At 46.6% G+C, this 18,994-nt stretch overlaps 1 protein-coding gene across 1 annotated transcript in view; it reads left to right on the top strand.

The window, feature by feature from the left end:
* emilin1a (elastin microfibril interfacer 1a) overlaps positions 1 to 18,994 on the top strand; it is a 33,393-nt gene that overhangs the window by 5,931 nt on the left and 8,468 nt on the right. The window contains exons 2-6 of the mRNA XM_086189841.1: positions 12,704 to 12,820; positions 15,969 to 16,177; positions 16,928 to 17,027; positions 18,449 to 18,557; positions 18,636 to 18,809. Coding sequence (XP_086045967.1) covers positions 12,704 to 12,820; positions 15,969 to 16,177; positions 16,928 to 17,027; positions 18,449 to 18,557; positions 18,636 to 18,809 — 709 coding nt within the window. The remainder of the gene's footprint in view (positions 1 to 12,703; positions 12,821 to 15,968; positions 16,178 to 16,927; positions 17,028 to 18,448; positions 18,558 to 18,635; positions 18,810 to 18,994) is intronic.

Below are 18,994 nucleotides of genomic sequence, written 5' to 3'. Positions count from 1 at the left end.
GTACAGGAGTATACCTTTACAAGGATGGCGGAGGGGTGCTTGACCTGGGGGTCACAGTTCAAACACGGAGACACACCCCTCTCCACGGCGCTCATTCACGTCGCTGTCAAAGCCTTCCCTTGAAGCTAAATGAAAGCTCCTGCAACAATAAAAGCCGCAAGTGATTCTTTGTTTAAGTATTAAACCTCATCCCCCCTTCTCCCTCTCTTTCATTCCCTCTTCCTCCCACTTTACTCTCTGTGTCACCCTTGAATTTTCCAGCTTTACCCACAGTTCTCCACTGGAGGACCCACGCAGAGACACCGTTAAATAAAATGATGGTGGAATGTGAAGGCCTCCTGCCTGGCGGGGAGATGTGTGTCTGCTGTTTTATAAGGAGGAGGATTTTATTGGGGAATGAAGTGATGCTCAGACAGGTGCAGAGGTTCCACTTCCACTGAGTTATGGCGCCATGAATCAAAGTAAGATGTGCAGAAGGGTCGTTTCACCACTCAGACCCCGGCAGAGCAGTAATGAAGTCGCCTTTTGAATCTGTCTGTCTGTTGGAGGATGAAGACTTAATCGGTGTGTGTGCGTGTGTGTGTGTGTGTGTGTGTGTGTGTGTGTGTGTGTGTGTGTGTGTGTGTGTGTGTGTGTGTGTGTGAGAGAGAAACTTTCTGGCATTTTTGTCTGCTTGTGTGGATGGAAGGACGGATGACGCTGCGTCAGCTTCAGTTCTGAACGTGTCAGCTGTCGTGGAGGCCCAGGGCGGAGCAGTGGCATTAGCACTTCATCTGTAGCTGCAGATGTTTGCCATTTTTGAAGTGGATGAACCATGCTATTAATCAGCTTCTCCAAAGGGTTAGAAATAAAGAAAAAGCTTACAAATTCACAATGTTTGATGAACAGAAATGAAAATCATGTGAACTTCTTTTCATATAGATAATATCAACATGTCCTAATACAGGTCAAAGGTCAGATCAGTAGTAGAAACATCAGCATGACTCAAACATGAACAGGTTTATCTGTGCCTCCGTCATGAAAAATGACTCTGTGCCTGAGGATCATGTGACTGACGTGGAAGGACTCGTCATGCAGCCTGTCGTCTCCACGCCACTTTCTTTCTAGAGCTGCGCAATTGATCGAAAGCGATCACAACGCCAACGTGAACTTAACTTTTAAGGTGATGAAGCTTAGTTTTATTTTTAGCAGTGCTGCACGAATGTCAGAGAAATGGCTTTATTTTTAGAAAATGACTTCTTTTGTTGTTGTGGGTATTAATTTTATCTTGAAAAGCATGATGGATAATTGACGTGTGTGTGTATGTGTGTGTGTGTGTGTGTGTGTCTTGATACCAAGCGCTGCCTGTGGATGTGGTTGGACAGGCTCACACCCGCTGAGAGCAACAGAGTGAGGGATGAAGTTCCCGCTGACATCTCTTTGATCAGCAGCTCTCAAGTGAGAACTGGTAGACTTCCTGTCTGTTTTATCTGTCCGTGAATAAAAGCTGCTGTCCTTCACCTGAGCCCCCGTTGCTCCCATGACTGTAAAATAAGGACTCCCGACAAGTGCAGCAGCTTCAGAATTAATGCTAAAACCAATGTAGCAGTGTGACATCATGACAGAGACAGGAGCATGCAAATGTGAATTCACCTGCATTCATAAACAGCAGCAGCAACAAAGAGCAGGAGGCTGAGTGAAGGTCAGACCCGAGGAAACCTCATGCAGGCTGCAGCAGCACAGAAATTCTGTTGTCCTTTAAACTCTAAACCTGTAAAACCTTGAAGAGGAAATGCTAGCTGGGTGCTAGCGCTACAAAGCTAGCTGGGCCATCAGTGCTGTTCCGTATAGAGTCGGGCGGGGGGGGGGGGGGGCATGAAGATCGGAGAAAGCTTTTTATTGGATGCAGAATTAGTTGCTTGTTCTTTTCTAGAGAAAGTAGATGGCCCGGTTGGTTCCGTGCAGAACGCTCCGCCATCATGGTTGCAGGACTCCTGTCAGGCACCAGGTTAGATTAACCAGGTCAGATTAACTGTTGTGATTGGCCTGAGGGACAGAAGCCCGGGGTTTCCTGGGTGGGGTCCCCACCTGTGGGGGAGGTGAGCTCCTACGTGCTTTCAGGTGTGATTGAGAGTGAGAGTGAGCGGCTATCAGCTCGATGGGAGTTCCATCGTTCAGCCTCCAGCACCCACGACCTGACGTGTGACATCTCTGTTTAGCAGAGGAAGGCCGTGAGCTTCTTGTGATTGCTTTTTGAAAATGCTTTTATCTCACGAGATGACAAGGTAATTAACTTGTCATCTCAAGACAATGACATAATTAACAAGGTTTCACAAGATAAAGACATCCAAAGCAATTTGTACAAAAACAAGGTCTAAAAAGGACAAGTTCTAGTTTTAAGGGGGGACATTTCCTCTGTGTGTGTGTGTGTGTGTGTGTGTGTGTGTGTGTGTGTGTGTGTGTGTGTGTGTGTGAGACTTGTTCTGTTTTTTGTCTAACTTTCTGTATGGTGTAGACCTGTTTGCTGTTGGCTAAAAGAAAAAGAATTCCCTAAAATGGCAAAGTGATATCAAGGTTCATGTCGGTGACCACAACGTTAAAATCAGGGAGAAACGTCCCTACGCACTGACGTGCATCTCAGTGTATGGAGTCAAACCGTGGAAGTGATGATTGAAAATGCTGTCCAAATATAATTCAATTCAAAAGAATGCAGAAAGCAAAACGCTGGGACGTTACGAGGAGACTGAGGGATCTTATTGGCCAGATGGTTGCGGCACGTGAGGCTGAATGTAGACCAGTGAACACAGCCGGGTTGGCCAGCTGGAGCTATAAGTCATGTTCTTAGGAAGAAAGGTGCGGGTGTTGTACGTTGTCCTTCTTCCTGTTCCTGTTCAAGGGATGTGTGAAAGTGTGGTGAGAGGAAGTGCGTCCTTTGTCATTGCTTCTAAACAATAACACTGAAATAAGCAACTGAAGCGAGATGAAACGACTGAGCCGGCAGGAGCAGACGGTCAAGGAGATGCAGCGCCCTCCTGCTGGCTGGAGGAGCAGGTCTGAGCCAAACCAGTAGGCCTCGTGTTGTCTTACTGGTGTGCAGTGGTCACCACGTGTGGTCCATGGAGGAAGAACTGGTGAACCGCATCAGCCGAGGCTCACTGACGCGCTGGGGGGATGAAGGATAGCTGGTCTGGTCCGATCCCACAGAAGAACTCCCGTCCGGCGAATTAATGAATAAAAAATGGATCTGCTGCTAATGACTTGGTGTCGGGCGCTGCAGGACGCCTTCAGGGTCCAGGTCAGCCGTCCAGTGGCTCAGTGTCGGACTACTCAGTATTACATGGGGGGTTTTAATGTTTGACCTGCAGCACGTCATTTAACTACATCTCCCGCTGGAAATGTGGCCCGCATTATTTGTTCCTTTGGGAACTTTGGATCTTTAAAGTTCTGTGGGTTGTTCGCACTGGCGGTCCTCCCAGCAGGAGTTTGTGATGCTGAGGTTAAGAGGGTTCAGACTGTTTGGAATTTACTATGAAGAGAGCATTGTTCCACGGTTCTACGTGTGCGTCTTTATCTGGAGTTCTCTGACAAACTCTCTGTAAATACATATTGTCCTTGTAAACATGAAATGTGCAGGAACCGGACCATTGGCATGCAGTACGCGTTTTCGTGGGATATAGAGAAGGAAACAGTGATTAGATTGTGAGTGTGGCATTCATGAGAAACCAAACACATGCACGCACGCAGGCACGCAGGCACGCAGGCACGCAGGCACGCAGGCACACCCTTAGGTTTTAGAGTACAACTGCAATGTTTAGTTCCTGGTACTCGTGGATCCATGCTGTGGAGGCCTGTCTGCCTGTGTGTGTCTATTTTTAATTTTCTTGGCTGTGTGTTTGCAAAACGATGTGTTTGATCGTAAAATCACATTTTATACTGATGGGAAAGATCTTTAGTGGACTTTCATCCGAGCGATTTCTCTGCGGCTCTTGGATTAATGGGACTTTATTGGATTACACTTTGGAATGCTTAACTGGTTGGAGAGAGAGAGAGAGAGAGAGAGAGAGAGAGAGAGAGAGAGCAGGGCCAACAGCTTTAGAGCACACACAGTTTTAAAGGTGTCACCCATTCAAAGGTGCATGCAGGCGCACATGAGAAACAGTAAACTGTGCTTTCTTCTGAGGTGGAGGGCGTACACTCTGGCACACACACACACACACACACACACACACACACACACACACACACACACACACACTAATTCAGCTCTACCCTCCTAGTTCGTCATCCTCTTCCACGTATAAAGACTCCTCTTATGTGTTTCAGTGGAGTGAGAAGCCCATGAGGCGATGGAAAGTTCAGCAGCAGCAGCGAGGACACCAGCAGAGCTGCAGCCGTCCATCCTCGGCGTCACCCTGTCATCCGTTATCGATTGTTTTGGCGATTAATCGAATAATAAGAAGTATTGCACATTCAGCAATTTTTTCAATTGTTACTTTTCTTTATTTAAGAGTACTAAAACTGCACAAAAGAGAAAATAAGACAAGTCTCTTAAAAGGATAGTATGAAATAATAATGTGAAAGTGCTGAGTAAAGTAACTTTACTTTGACTGTACTTTTAGTGTTTTTACTTTACTTTTTGCTGAAGTACTAACAGGGGCCCACAGGGATCGCTTCACCAACACGCCACCCTTTTCTCCTCTCATGAGGTTGTGTGTCTGTATTTAGAAATCAAAAACACAGACGAGAGCCATTAAAGTGCAGCAAAAGCAAGAAAAATGTCCATTTTTTTACTTAAGGAAAGGATCTGCGTTCTCTTCTATCCCAGCAGGTCTGGGATCAGTGTTGTGACTCTGCGGCTCATCGTGTTTTATTTATGGTGACCTGCCACATTAAAACACCGGCACCACGACAGGATGTTCTATTTTTGAAGATTTGCATCTTCCTCCGTCCGTCTAGAGGGAAATTCTTTATTTGCAGAACTCTCGCGAGATTTGTGTCCGTTGTTTCCACTAAAATAATCCAACTGACAGGATCTTCTTCTAGACACGACGCTCTCAAACTCATGGCAGCAGACTGTGTGTGAACAGCAGGATCTTACACTCGGCAGGGTTTCGCACACGCAGACTTTATTTGTGCGGAAACTCAGTTTTGGGCTTATTATTCTTTTAATTGGTCCGAGAGGACGGCGCATCGGCGAGTGATGGGCGATCAGTCGGCCCTCCCCTCCTCCCTCACCTGCCGCTCCGCTCTGAGGAGGTCTGACAGTTTCTGACAGAGACCCAGACTCTCCCGTTTAATGGAAAGGCCTCCTTATGGAGTCGTTCAATCCTATGAGCACTCTGGTTGGTGTCGATGATGTCATTGACCATCACGGTAGTTTCCACCGTAAATAAACTCCACCGTCAACAACAAGTCTCCTCCAGCTGTGAAAACTGAATCGCAAGAGAATTCATCCAAAAATGAATGTGTTGGGTTTATTAAACATCCTGCTGATGAGGGAAGTCACCAGATCGAAAAGACAGGGTGAGAGGAGCGCACTGACCTCCTCCGTGTGTGTGTGTGTGTGTGTGTTCTTGCACTTGCTACATGTTGAGGACTAGAACACATATTTAACCAACAGAGTGAGGACATTTTAGCCGGTCCTCACACCTTTAAAGGGCCGTTTGAAGGTCAAGACTTAGTTTTAGGGTTGAGGTTTGAATTAGGTTTTGTGTGTGTGTGTGTGTGTGTGTGTGTGTGTGTGTGTGTGTGTGTGTGTGTGTGTGTGTGTGTGTGTGCGTGTGTGTGTGTGTGTGTGTGTGTGTGAGAGCTTATCAACACTCTGGTCTTGAATAACGCAGCTGTTTCATACCGAAGTTCAGTGTCCAAACAAAGTATGGAGGAATCGTCGCAGCCCCACATCCGAGTGTTCGGAGGCTTGAAGGGAGCTGTGACGCGCCGTACGTATGGATCATACGTCTGTGTCTGCTCAGTAGTGAGAAATGAAGGATGGTTTACTGATAAACGAGGCAGCTTCTATGCTCCATCAGAGGGGATGGGGTGTGAACGTAGCCAACTCTGTGCTTTATCTCCTGCCTGTGACCCTCGGAGCCTCGCAGTCAGAATAACGGCTCGGCAGAGCGGACTGACGAAACGACAGGAGACAGAGCAGTTTTGCTTTCTTACTGCAGTCTGATTTTAGATGTTCTCCATCCCATCTTTACTGCTCCAACTCCTGATGGATGTGTTTCTCCAAAATACACATTATAACAAACCAAGATAACCCCAGCAACAAGAACCGCCGCCGTGAACCGCAGGACTCTGGGCGAACACGAGCAGAGAGACAGCTGTGTTCCTGCTGACGAGGTCTGATTTGACCGGCGCGATGGCAGACTCTTGCTCTCAACCATCAGGGCTCCGAGCTCTGATAGATTCATTAAACACTGTATAACTAACCACATGATGCAAGACGAAAACTTGATACAGCTCAGTGTGTAGCTAGAGGAAGTCATGTGGAGCTCTTTTGATGAACCACTCATCTTGGAGGATTGCAAATCCAGATGAGGAGTTGCAGCACCTTGGATGCAGGCGCACTGGTTGATTTCAGCCAAATGGCATTTGGTTACCAATCTGGCTCCAGGCTGAGCCCAGTCTCCACGGAATACGTGTTTCTCGAAGAAAATCTCAGCGCTGAGAGGATTTAAGAGCTTACAGGATGAGGCGCAGAGTCCCGCACCCTCCTGGTAGTGAGATCTGCCCTGATGTGATCCGATCACACTGGAATCAGCATCGCCACCATCGTCTCCTGTGACCTGATTTGACTTTCCGCTTCTGTATGGAAATAAACACCTATATTTATTCCACATACAGCATTTTAATAAAATAATAGAGAGGAGAGATCTCTTAGTGAGAGGCAGTAGCTCGTTAAGAAGAGCGCCAGCAGCACAGCCGGTGATACTTTACTCATGTTAATCAGTTGGAAATAAAAAGCAGAGCGAGAGAAGTCACGATGAGACAGAGCAGGTCTGTTGTCCAGCTGGTTCCTGACAAATTGAATCACCAAAGATGTTTGTTACAGCCATAATAATCTCTCAGATATTCTCAGATGTTGTAGTAATGCGCTGCTGTTTGCGCGCTTTGATATTTCTGCTTGAACCAAGCATGCCAGCTGATGAATCGGCCCTTCAATGAGGCCCAGGACTCATTTGCATACACGCTACTGAAGAAGTCTGGCCACATGTGGCCCAGACCACCTCTGAATGTGGTTTCAGCGGTCAGATCTCAGGGATCCACTTGTGGTCCATCCCTCAGGACGGATCTTATTGCAAGCTGGCCACAGGACGATAGCTTCATGAACAGCCGTTGGATCAGTAACTTTTTCAGGGGTGACACGTTCAAGGCTTTTGTATAATAAACTCTTCAAAGCACCTGGTTGACGGTTAGAATGATCACGGTTTTGGTTAAATGCTAAAACAGTCAAACAAAACCATGAACTTATTTTTGGTGTAAACGAAAGCAAGTGCAGGTTGTAGCGTGTGACCAAATCCATCCATCCATGTTCTCCCTCTTCTCCTGTTGAGGGTGGTGGGGGTGGAGCCTATCCCAGCAGCCTTCCCCCTGGACAGGTCACCAGTCCGTGGCAGGGCCAACACATAGAGACAGACAACCATTGGCTCTCCCAGCCACGCCTACGGTCAATTTAGAGTCTGGATTAACCTGGTCCCCTCTTGATGTCTTTGGACTGTGGAGGAAGCTGGAGTACCAGAGAGAACCCAGCAGGCACAGGGAGAACATGGAGACTCACCCAGAAAGACCTCGTGCTGCAGCCGGGGCTCCACCCACAACCTTCTAGCTGGGGGCCACAGTGATGACCACTGCACCACCGTGCCATCCTGCCTGCATTCAGTAAATTGCATTTCACCAATTTTCAGAATTCTGCCATAAAACTGGTACCAAACGGCACCCACATATCTTGTTCTCATTCTACCTTTTTAAAAGTGTCCAAGAAGTGATGGTCTACGTCCCAGTCTTGCCTTTACCAACAAGGGTATACCACAGGGAACTCTACTAGGACCATTCTTAGTTATTATTTAAACAATCTGGGTCAAAACCAGTTGAGAGCAAAATAAATTGTTTTTTTTTCTATTGATGTAAAAGACAAACGTGTTTAAATTCATAATCTCCCCTCATAACAACTTAGATTCATAAGTTTGGGACTTCCTTCGTGCTGTTTAAAAAAAACACAGAAATCCCAAAACGGGGGGTTTATGTATTTTACACTGAAGACATGGAGGAAGTTGTCAAACTGCCTTGAAAACCACAAATTAATCTTGTTAAATGGTTTCAAATCCAAAAGGAAAGAATTAGTGGTAGATTCCTGAAGATGTCAAAGGCCTTATTTAACTTGGTTGTGCAACTAACGCCCATGAATTTATCTTCTGAAATAAGAGTTTGCCTCTTGTTTATTTTGTGTTCTTTAGTATTTTCTGTCCATAAGTCATGTTTTTAGTTTATGCTGCTCACTGGCTTGAACCGATCGCCCTTGAAGTCATGGATTTTTCGTCTCAGTTGTACTCTCATGGTTAAATAAAGTTCATATTTAAAAAGGTTTTCCAAGTTGGAGAACAATCTAATTTTTTTGGGATAAATGCAACACACACACGCACACACACGCGCGCACACACACACACACACACACACACACACACACACACACACACACACACACACACGAGCAGCATTTCATTTCCTCCCATGACATGCTATGATTTTGAGATATTTGCCTCTGCAACCTCATTCTCTCTAATGTGATGGAGCCACAGTGGAATTTTGTGTGTTTGTGGTGGTCACAAGTATTGAAAAATGACATTTCAATAATAAAAAAACAACCCTCTCACCAGCAGATTATATATCCTGTTTTGTTCTAAATAATACACCATCCACCCCCCACTCGCCTTTTTCCATTCGGATGTGTTATTATTAACATAAATCGTCCCCATGAAAACAGGCTGAGGGCTGTGGTTCATCCTGAGCAATAGGGACAGTGTTTCTGCAGAATAATTCCATGTTTTCATCTTTTTTTTTTTTAAATTTAGCAGATAATTCCAATTCAAACAAAATTCCAGTTCACCGCCATTATAATGACATATCTGTAAAAATATCCGATACCCGGGCAAATAAAACCAAAACTATTCGTTCAAATGTCAACCAACTATTTTACGAATGTCCCTGGTGTTCTTTGGGAGGAACTTTTACAGGAGGCTAATGAGTCCCGTTCACATTCCCACGTACAGTAGCGACGGCAGCAGGAGGTCTTGAGGGAGCAGTGAGGATGAACCATGATAAACTCTGGAATGAAGGGGAGGAACGTGGTCCCGGGGGAGAGGTGTAGTCAAAGTGAGGAGGATGGGGTGTGGGGTCAGGGAGGGAAACGCATGTCGAAAGGATGAGAGGGGAGACACATGGGTGGAGTGGGATTAAGAGACAGGAAGAGACGGATTCACACAGGCAAGGACGGACGATGTCGAGAAAAAAAACGAATCACTGCCAGATATGATTTTATCACAGTTTGGGTTTTCTCTCCGCGTGTTCCAGCGACTCCCTCGAGCTGCCTGAGTAAATCCAGTTCTCATGCTCACAAGCAGATTAAGTGAAACAGAGAGAAAGACTGACAGACGGAGAGCAAAGCTGCTGATTGACTTACCAGCATGAAGGAATCTTTGTGCGCTCCAACCTTTACTCGTAAAACCCTCCTCAGATGAAGCTGAGGCTGACACTAATTGGCCGTAATCACCAGGGGAATATCTGTGGACGGTCATTCTGGATAATATGAAAATGATGATAGAAAGAGACTGAAGGATGTCTGTGTCCTAAATCTGTCTGCGGGTCAGGGGGGGTCGGCGGGGACGGACGTGGGCCCGCTGAGGACATGTTGAGTGACATGCGTTAGTCTGTGTGTCTGACTGAAAAGAGGACAGGAGCGCTAACAAAAGAAGCACTTGGTGTCTCAGGAGTTTGTCACTGTGCTGCTTCGCCAGTTTTATTTTAATACAAGTACAGACCATTCTTTCAATATTCCACCGCTTATCCTGTTCTCAGGGTCGTGGTGGGCTGGAACCCATCCCGGCTGTCATTGGGCGAGAGGCGGGGTCACCGCGGACCGGAATACACACACACAGCAGTTCTTGTGTAACACCAGAGCGGCAAGCTCCGCTCTAGCATCAGCCATTTAGCATTTCTGAAAACTAGCTTTGATGTTTGATTCGGTGTGAAAGTGAACCAAAAAAAAAAGTGAATCCCAAAATATTCCAGCAGAATGTTCCAGTGACGTATCAGCCACACGTTTCTTCATGTATTAGATGCGCCTTGGCAACCATCTGAACGTCTTATTCTGCTTGGAACGAGGAGCGAGGGAGGGAATGCGGTCCTGAGTTGGTGTGACTCCTCCAAGTGCTTCCAGTGAAAGTCTCTTCAGTTCTTTCAGAGAGGCGCTGACATCATCAGCGTGTCTTTTTTTCATCATATATCAGATGCAGCGACCTTGCTGACAGAAGCAACGACGGGCTAAGCTAGCTGTGGGCTCATCAAACTCATCCCGACCCAGCAAGTCAACGCCATGGCAGTTTTGCACTCCATCATACTGTCGTCTTTTAATCTGATGCAGGATTTGGAGGCCTGGTATTAAAGCAGCGCTAATGCTAAGCTATCCCAAGACCTGGTTGTCCATCTGTTTTGAATCTCGTAGTTGTGGTGTTTTCTGTGGTGGTGTCGTGTCATTGAAGTGCCTTGGGTACTTTGAAAGGCTCTTAGTAAATATAGGTTCTTCTTATTTAGTATTATTAGTATTATTATTAGCACGTATCCTTCTCAGATGATCGCTCACTCTCAAAGAGGAAACTAGGAAGCTCATTTATCAATCGATTCCTTTCAGATGTAGGAGGCCGGCTCCAGACCCACTCGCTTGAACTTGATGACCTTCCACATATTTCAAATGTTTCAATTCTAACATGAAATTATGAGGCCTGTCAAACCATGCGAATATTTAATGAGGTTAATCACATGATTTCTGATCTCGTGTGGATCATTGTGACATCTTGAATCAGTTCAAGGTGCCTCTTAAAGGACTGCTGTTACTCATGGGTGTCATTAGGACTCAACATGAACCAGGACAAATGGGTCTCTTTTAGCAGATGTGAGGACCGACGTAGAGTCTAACGTTACACTTGAGAAGCTCCTCCCACCAAAATCTCTGACATCATTGCGACGGAAAGACACAAACACAGCAGCTGGATAAAAGAGCAGCGCAGCAGAGCCGGCGCGAGGGTCCCGCCTCTGTGCTGATATTTTCTCTCCTGGGTGGCTGACTTGTTTTTTTTTTGGATGATTACTGTAATAATGAGAAACAGAGCGGTCCATAAAGCATGAGTTAAAGTGTTCATGGGGAAAAACTGGCAGCGGGAGCTGGACGAGTCACTCAGCAACAGGACGGTGACTCAGCGCCGCTGCAGAGCAGCTTCCTTTCATCAACATGAGCACCAGACCGCCGCTGAACGTGCAGTTGTGCTCTCCGATCGCTGAACATCATTTTGTCATCGGTTCCTGGTCGGTCTGTCGTTCAGGCTGCGCGTGCTGGCCGGTCCAGGCTGCTTCTGTCGCAGTCCCTTTGGACTCTGTAGTTTTGATCCCTGAGTTTTTGAGCAGAAATATTTCAAGTTTCATTTTCAATTACTCCCCTCTTACATCGCAGTTTTCTTTACTTCGTGTCTTTGTCTGTTTCCCTCCTTCTTTATGCGATCCCCCATCCTCTGGTCGGTCTGCCCTGGTTTTCCTGTCCTCAGCTAGTCGTCTTCCTCCAATCCCTCGTCTGAAGACCTTCAGGCTTTCCAGTGAAGCTCAGGGCGCATTTCCATTGGCTCACTTTGGCTCGGGTCGGGTCAGTACGGCACGGCTCGGTACGGGCGCACTGGGCTTGGGCCAGTGGAAACACGCCCTAACTCAGTGGTCTCCAGTTGGGGGGAAGCTTAGTCCAGCAGTTTGAGGGTTTGGCTTCCAGATCTCCACAAAAGGAATGTTAGTCAACGTAATGTCCCGAAGTGATGGAAGCATGAGTGGGTGTGGGGCTCACTATACTTGCAGGGTCCGATATGTTTGGAGATGGGTTATGGGTCAGGACGTGTCCAGGATTAAAGCTTGACCTTCATCTGAGAGGGTCGAGGTTAGGGTCAGGGATCAGGGAGGAAAGATAAAACGTCCTTAATGGGTCCTGTGTGTGTGTGTGTGTGTGTGTGTGTGTGTGTGTGTGTGTGTGTGTGTGTGTGTGTGTGTGTTGGGGTGGCAAACAATAGCTCTCATTGTTGAAACTGTGGTGTTATCCTGAACTGGTCGCTGAAACTGTGCACATTATCTCTTGAACGCGGCACATAGTAATAATAATAATAACAATAATAATGATGATGATGATGATGATGATAATAATAATCACAAAAATGGGCAGAAACCCCGATCTGGAATCTCTGGAGTCTCAAAGTCAACAAGTGACATTTTTTTTAGTGTTATTCTTCCAAATTGTTCCTCTTTTGCTGGGAACCAAAGAACAGCAGCAGAGTGTGTGTGAGTCAGCGAGTGTGTGAGCATATCTGCTGCACTTGTGCCAACATCTGACTTTAAACTTAGTGTAAAAGTTGCAGTCACACACACTCATTCGTGTGTCATTTCCCCTTCTCCACTTGTGTGTGTGATTTCACAGGAACTGGTGTGCTTACGTGGTGACACGCACGGTGAGCTGCGTGATGGAGGACGGCGTCGAGACGTACATCAAACCAGACTATCAGCGCTGCACCTGGGGACAGTGTCCTCGAGTGGCGTGAGCAGCTTTTCATCTCTGTCTGACACACACACACACACACACACACACACACACACACACACACACACACACACACACACAAATACAATGGTCTCAAGTGCTTCTTTGTGTCACGCTCACCATCTCTCTTCTGCTGGATTCTAATCTGTATTCAGTCTTGTTCCTCCTCAACTTCCCGTGTCTAATTTGTTCCTCGCGCTCCTTCCTGTCCGTCAGCTCTTTATTTCTCTCCGTCTTTCTCAGGAGTTTCAGCTGTCTGGTCAGGAAGGTGCCTGGATGCCAGAACATCACTAAGTGCATGATTATAGCTCAGGATTTTGGCTGCTGGCTTCTAGCGCTGGAGTGTGTTGGAGCTCCAATTTGCCTGGAGCTGCCTGGGGAAAATCCAGTGCTACAAATATTAGAGCAAATTGAATGAATGATTTTCCCAAATGTGAAAGTTAAATTTAGAGGAGAACATTAATGAAGTGCTCCTGATGTTTTCCCCTTTTTTGAAGTTAGTACCCTGTTGCTTGACCCTGGCCTGGACTCCTGATCCCAGCCAGAGGCCTAAACCTGGGCTATGCCAGGAATGAAACAGACACCAGTTCCAGGCACTGCTGTCCAATCTCTGCCCTGTAAAAACAACCTTCTGACTTCATCTTTTTTTATGGTAGTCGTTTCTTACTTTCTGACTCTACACATCTCCTCCCTCCATCTCTCTGAGCCCTGTTTTTGTTTTTCTTCTGAGAGTATGTCTGTTCCCTGTTTCTCACGGTCTCAGAGCCGGGAGCTGGAAGATGAAATCTTTTCTATGGCACAGAAACAGCCTTGCATACCGATACCTACACTGGAGTTTTGTGGGGAGGCATTAAAGAGAGCAACCTGCTCGACTGATACAGTCTAGACTTGTTAACGCGCCTGTGACGCTGCCATAAATTTTTACGGAGACTTCCGGCCAATCCGAGGCTATTTATTGCCTAGTTACTGTAACACAGAGTCACCTCGGTCACAGATGAATGACACATTAAGGAGATACTCGACCCCCCGAGTCTGACTCCACCTACCATGTGGATTTGAAAAAATGCTAAGAAGGAAAAAAATGTGGGCGAGGTGTTGAAATGGGCAGGGAGGGGCTGAGGAGAGGTGAAGGGCAGTTGTGTGTGAGGAGGTCGCTGACGTCATGTGGCCTGTGAACTGTTCTCTGCTATTTTGCGTCTTTTCCAAACAAACTGTTTATATTGCACATTGGTGGTGAAGGGACAGAAAGGGCACACTGCCCCACTGGTGCAACTTCAGAGCCTCTGTGCTTCATGGGGAGGTCTGTCAGAGGGGGTGCTGGAGGGAGAGCAGCAACGGCTTCACACGGAAACGCGCACAAAGACAAAACAGCATGCGAGAGCCCTCGGGAGCAGCATGTCGTTGGCGTTCCAGAAATGCACTTGGATGCACATTTTGAAGTATTGCATTAGAAAAGGTTAACGGATTTCAAACTTTCAAAAAAAACTCCCCATGTTTTTGCAGTTTTCTATATGCTTGGATGTTTCTACTCCTTAAAAAAGGAATAAATGCTGAAATGCACAGATTATATCCCCTTTTTTGAATGAACTCTGACAAAGCTTAACTTTTAACTTCACGATACTCCACCCAAAAAGTGCCCGTCAGGTACTCACAGACAGAGGTCCTAGCTCACAAGGATGTTATTTCACCACGACGTCACAGCTACAAACAGCAAATAAAACCAAGGATGTCCAAAAACATGGACTTGCCGCGTCTTCCTGTATAATCCAGGTCTTCTTTATTCAGCGTTACGCTCAGTAACCCACAAATAAGACACACAGCAGCACCTCTGGTTGGTCATGAACATGAACCAGCATGAGCAGGTCATTAAGTGTCGATTGGACAGTGACAGCTTGTTCAGCCAAAGGTCACTCCTCAAGACTCTTGAGGCTCCGTTTCGCACCGATACTTCTTCTACTGGCTTTGTTACAACCATGCATAATGGTGCCTATACCGCCATCTTCTGGCAGTATAACATTATCTACATTATTTTGCCCCTAATCAGTTGATGATTAAGCCTAATGCACATTTCCCCCCTGCATCTTTTCTAATGTAATGGAGGGGAACGTTCCACGCCTGTCGACCTCTCAGTCTGAGTGGGCTCGACCACTGGTTGGGAGATCAGCTGTTTGTTTGGAGCCAATAAAAGAGCATTAAAGCTGGAAACACGTGGTTGCTGCTGAATATGATCAGAGCCCCGCAGTCAGTACATCTCTGGCAGCAGGCATCAACAAAAGTCAGTTGGAGCAGCCATGTTCTAATCTCTTTATACAGAATATCAATGCAGAATCTGGAGGGAAGAGAGAAAATGTTTGGACGGGGAAGCCTCTGGTTTCCGTTCGATTAGCTAACCAGTCAGGTTGGAGCAGGCCTCAGTTGCACCCATGTCAATAGTCTGTGTGGAGAGCAAAAGAGACACAACACTGTGAATTGTAAAACTGGCTTTAATTGGCGATTTAACAAAGCTGTTATTGTGGTTTTCAGCTGATCACTGAGTGTAAAATGGCTACTTTTCTATTTTACTTCTCTACTCGTGGCCTTTCAACTCCATGCAAATGTCCTAAGTTGCTATACAGACTGTAAACAATGAGCAGGGGATAGAACGAGGAAGTCTTGGACAGGATATCCGCTGGCCTCACTGGAACCCTGAAGTATGGGCCCTTGCTCCCAGAGGCTGTGTTCCACCCAGTAGGGTACTTGCTCTGCATTCAGTCAAAATACTTTGCACTCAAATATCAAGATTTGGACCAGAACCAACATCACTACCACATTATACTCTGGTGTTCAGCTGAAAACAATAAAAAAAACATAAAACTGATCATAAGCACTCCAAGTAAAATATTGCTCTTTAACAGCAGGAAATGTAGTTTTAGTGGCTGAGAGTGAGACAAAAACAGCATCAGATGTTTATAAAGCTTAATTCCATCCATCATCAGGAGAAGATTTACAGCTTCATCCACACATCTGCAGACCCGCCGCTCATTAATGTCACGTTGAGTGACAGATTCAGGCTTCAGGCTACATCAAGTCTGAATAAATCCAGACCAGGTTTCATCTGTGAGATCCCTCCTGTCTTACCTTGGACGTGTGTCGTCTGATTCCTCAGCTACCGCACATACAGGAGGCCGAGGTACAAGGTGGCCTACAAGATGGTGACAGAAATGGAGTGGAAGTGTTGCCATGGTTTCTCAGGGGAGGACTGTCATGAAGGGCCAAAGGTCATAACTGACACCCAGGTCAACGGCGGGCGACCCCGCGTCACACAGACGGGCTACCCCGACGGCGGCGGACAAAAGGGAGGAGAGGGCAGAGACGGTGAGATGAAATTAAAATGATGACGGTTGAAATGTGGTTTTGCATGATCAAGATGGATGTGTCCTGTGGTTGGAGCGCCGGCGAACCCAGGGCTTGCGTCAACATGTCCCCCGTGAGACTTTACACATTATGAGGGAATAAATGATTGATTTCTGAGCCTGCAAACATTGTGCAGAGGAAAAGTAACAGAGAACTCCAGAGGAGAGGACAGCTGCTGTTTTATTAAGAGTTAGTGGTCTTGTTGAGAGGTCAGGCAGCTTCCTCAGGACTGTGAAGGTGTGGTTGGAACACGATTCGCTTGACGTTACCTCAAGACATCTTTCGGGGTCTATTCAAACACAAGCCCCTTCAGGGCGTGTCCAAGCCATTCCAAACAGTTGAACTGTGAATGATAAGGGTCCAGAGTCTGGCACCTTGTTGTTGTCCCCTCCCTTAAAAAGCAATACCACCTGGAATCTTTCAGTTGTGATGCTTTGTGTGTTTGCGCTGCTGCCGCTTGTGTAACGAGCAGTGTCCTTTGAATAGCAGGGAAAACATAAAACGAGGATTTAAAATTTAAAAACTAGGCTTTGATTTCATCAGATCCGTGTTCATCCTGCCCTCTTACTGTAGCTGGGAGCCAAACAACCACTGACTGAGGAGCAGCAGACAAGCAGCCGTCAAGGCCGGCGTCTGTCCGTGATTGGTGCTACGACGGTGAATGTTTTCATCTTTGAATCAGCCGATGTTGTTCCTTCACTGTGTCCTCAGGTGACAGTGGGAAGGTCAGAGATCTGGAGGAAACCATCCGGGGCCTGGCCAAAGACCTCCACAACATGCAGACCACCATTCACGACATGAACCAGAGGCTGTAAGTGAAGCTTGCTGTCAGTCCTTCTCACCATGCTGAGTGCTTTCACCTGCACACTTTTCAGCATGGCGATTCTGTGCTGGTGGGTGTATAGCACACCGTGCATGTTATGAGTTTACCTCAGCGGGTCAGTTTATGGAAGGAGGATGTGCTTGTTTAGTAACGTATATACATGGCTGTGTAATTTGGATTGGAGAATATAAATAGGAAATTTCAATAGGTTACAATGTAAATATACACAACCACTGTACAAGAGCACGACTTGGTGTATCTTCTGCTTCTCTCCACACCACGTAATTATTTACTTGATCGTTCAAACCAAGCGTCATGGCCTCCCTGCTCCTTCACTCATGCCATGGATCAGCGAACGGTCTCTTAACCCTGCGAACCACAGGCATCACATTCCTACACACGATGGGACAGCCATGGTTAGATGGAGTCACATGTCCATCCCTCCATCTTCTCCCTCTACTCCTGTTGAGGGTGGTGGGGGTGGAGCCTATCCCAGCAGCCCTCCCCCTGGACAGGTCACCAGTCCATGGCAGGGCCAGCACATAGAGACAGACAACCATTGGCTCTCCCAGCCACGCCTACGGTCAATTTAGAGTCTGGATTAACCTGGTCCCTCTTGATGTCTTTGGACTGTGGAGGAAGCTGGAGTACCAGAGAGAACCCAGCAGGAACAGGGAGAACATGGAGACTCACCCAGAAAGACCCCGTGCTGCAGCCGGGGCTCCACCCACAACCTTCTTGCTGGGGGGCCACAGTGATGACCACTGCTCCAGCCGGGGCTTCACCCACAACCTTCCTGCTGGGGGGCCACCGTGATGTCTCACATGTCGTAGATGCAATATAACTCATTTATGATGCCATAAATCATAAAAGTCTCAAAGCCAAAAGTCACATTTCTGAGAAGTTTTTTTTTTTTTTCCAAAAACTGAGAGGAAAACATCACTACAGAAGTTTAACTAATATTGGAAAAAATCTATTGCCACTTTCGAACTATTAACTTTTTTTTTATAATGTCGATAAACTTGTTATCAGTCTCAGATAGTTCACACTGGCTCCTACACATCAGCTGTTTAAGTTCATATGATGGTTGTTCTCATATCATGGCTTTATTTTACAGGATCCGATGACTGTAAATGCTTTATTTCTTGACACATACGCTTTCTGACTTCAGTAATTCACAATTGTTTTTGGTTGTAGTGTAGATCGCCAATACTTTCGTCAAAAAACAGAAAGTTATAAATCTGGAAATAGATTTTTCTGCTTCTGGCTAAGTTATACAGTTTATTATTTGGTTTTTTCCCATCTAATCATGCTTTCAAATCCGGGGGGGTTAATAACAGCATATAATAAATGAAAAGGTGATCAGGCTTGAACCTGTATCTTAAGGACGTGTCGACTGTTTTGTGTAGTTCGGGTCTGAACGGGGTCGCCGTGCCGGCGGACTCGGCCCAGCCACACATGAAGGAGACGATCAACAGCATCCAGACCAAGCTGGACCACCTCTACAACAGGACCCAGGTACCTCACATCCGTCCGCAGGGACTTGACACGTATGTTGTAAACGCCAGTTAATCATGTGGACGTTTGCATGTTCAGGTTCACGACCAGACGCTGCTCAACATCAACAACCACCTGGTGAACGGAGGCGGCAACGACCTGGAAGGAACCAGTGTGGGGGGGGGCCATGGGGCCACCCAGCTGAACACACTGAAGGAGGAAATCCTGACAGAGCTGGAGAGAAGGGTGTCTCTGTCCTGCTCCTCATGCCAGGTCAGCCCCTATGTACCTAACATCTACATACAAGTAATGAAATAAGCAGGAATATCAGGACCAACTTCCAGTTGTTGGTCCTTTTTATAAGAAAAGCAGAGCAAATGTCCGTGGGGAAGCGGAGAGGTTGAGATGGACCGCTAGCTTGTGGAAAACCAGACTGAATCCCAGGGTTTCTCACTTAG

This window comes from Aulostomus chinensis, chromosome 20, assembly GCF_037954235.1.
Source record: "Aulostomus chinensis isolate RoL2024-O1b breed Wild chromosome 20, RoL_Achi_v1.0, whole genome shotgun sequence".
NCBI lineage: Eukaryota > Metazoa > Chordata > Actinopteri > Syngnathiformes > Aulostomidae > Aulostomus > Aulostomus chinensis.
This window is presented reverse-complemented; position numbering and strand designations above follow the sequence as displayed.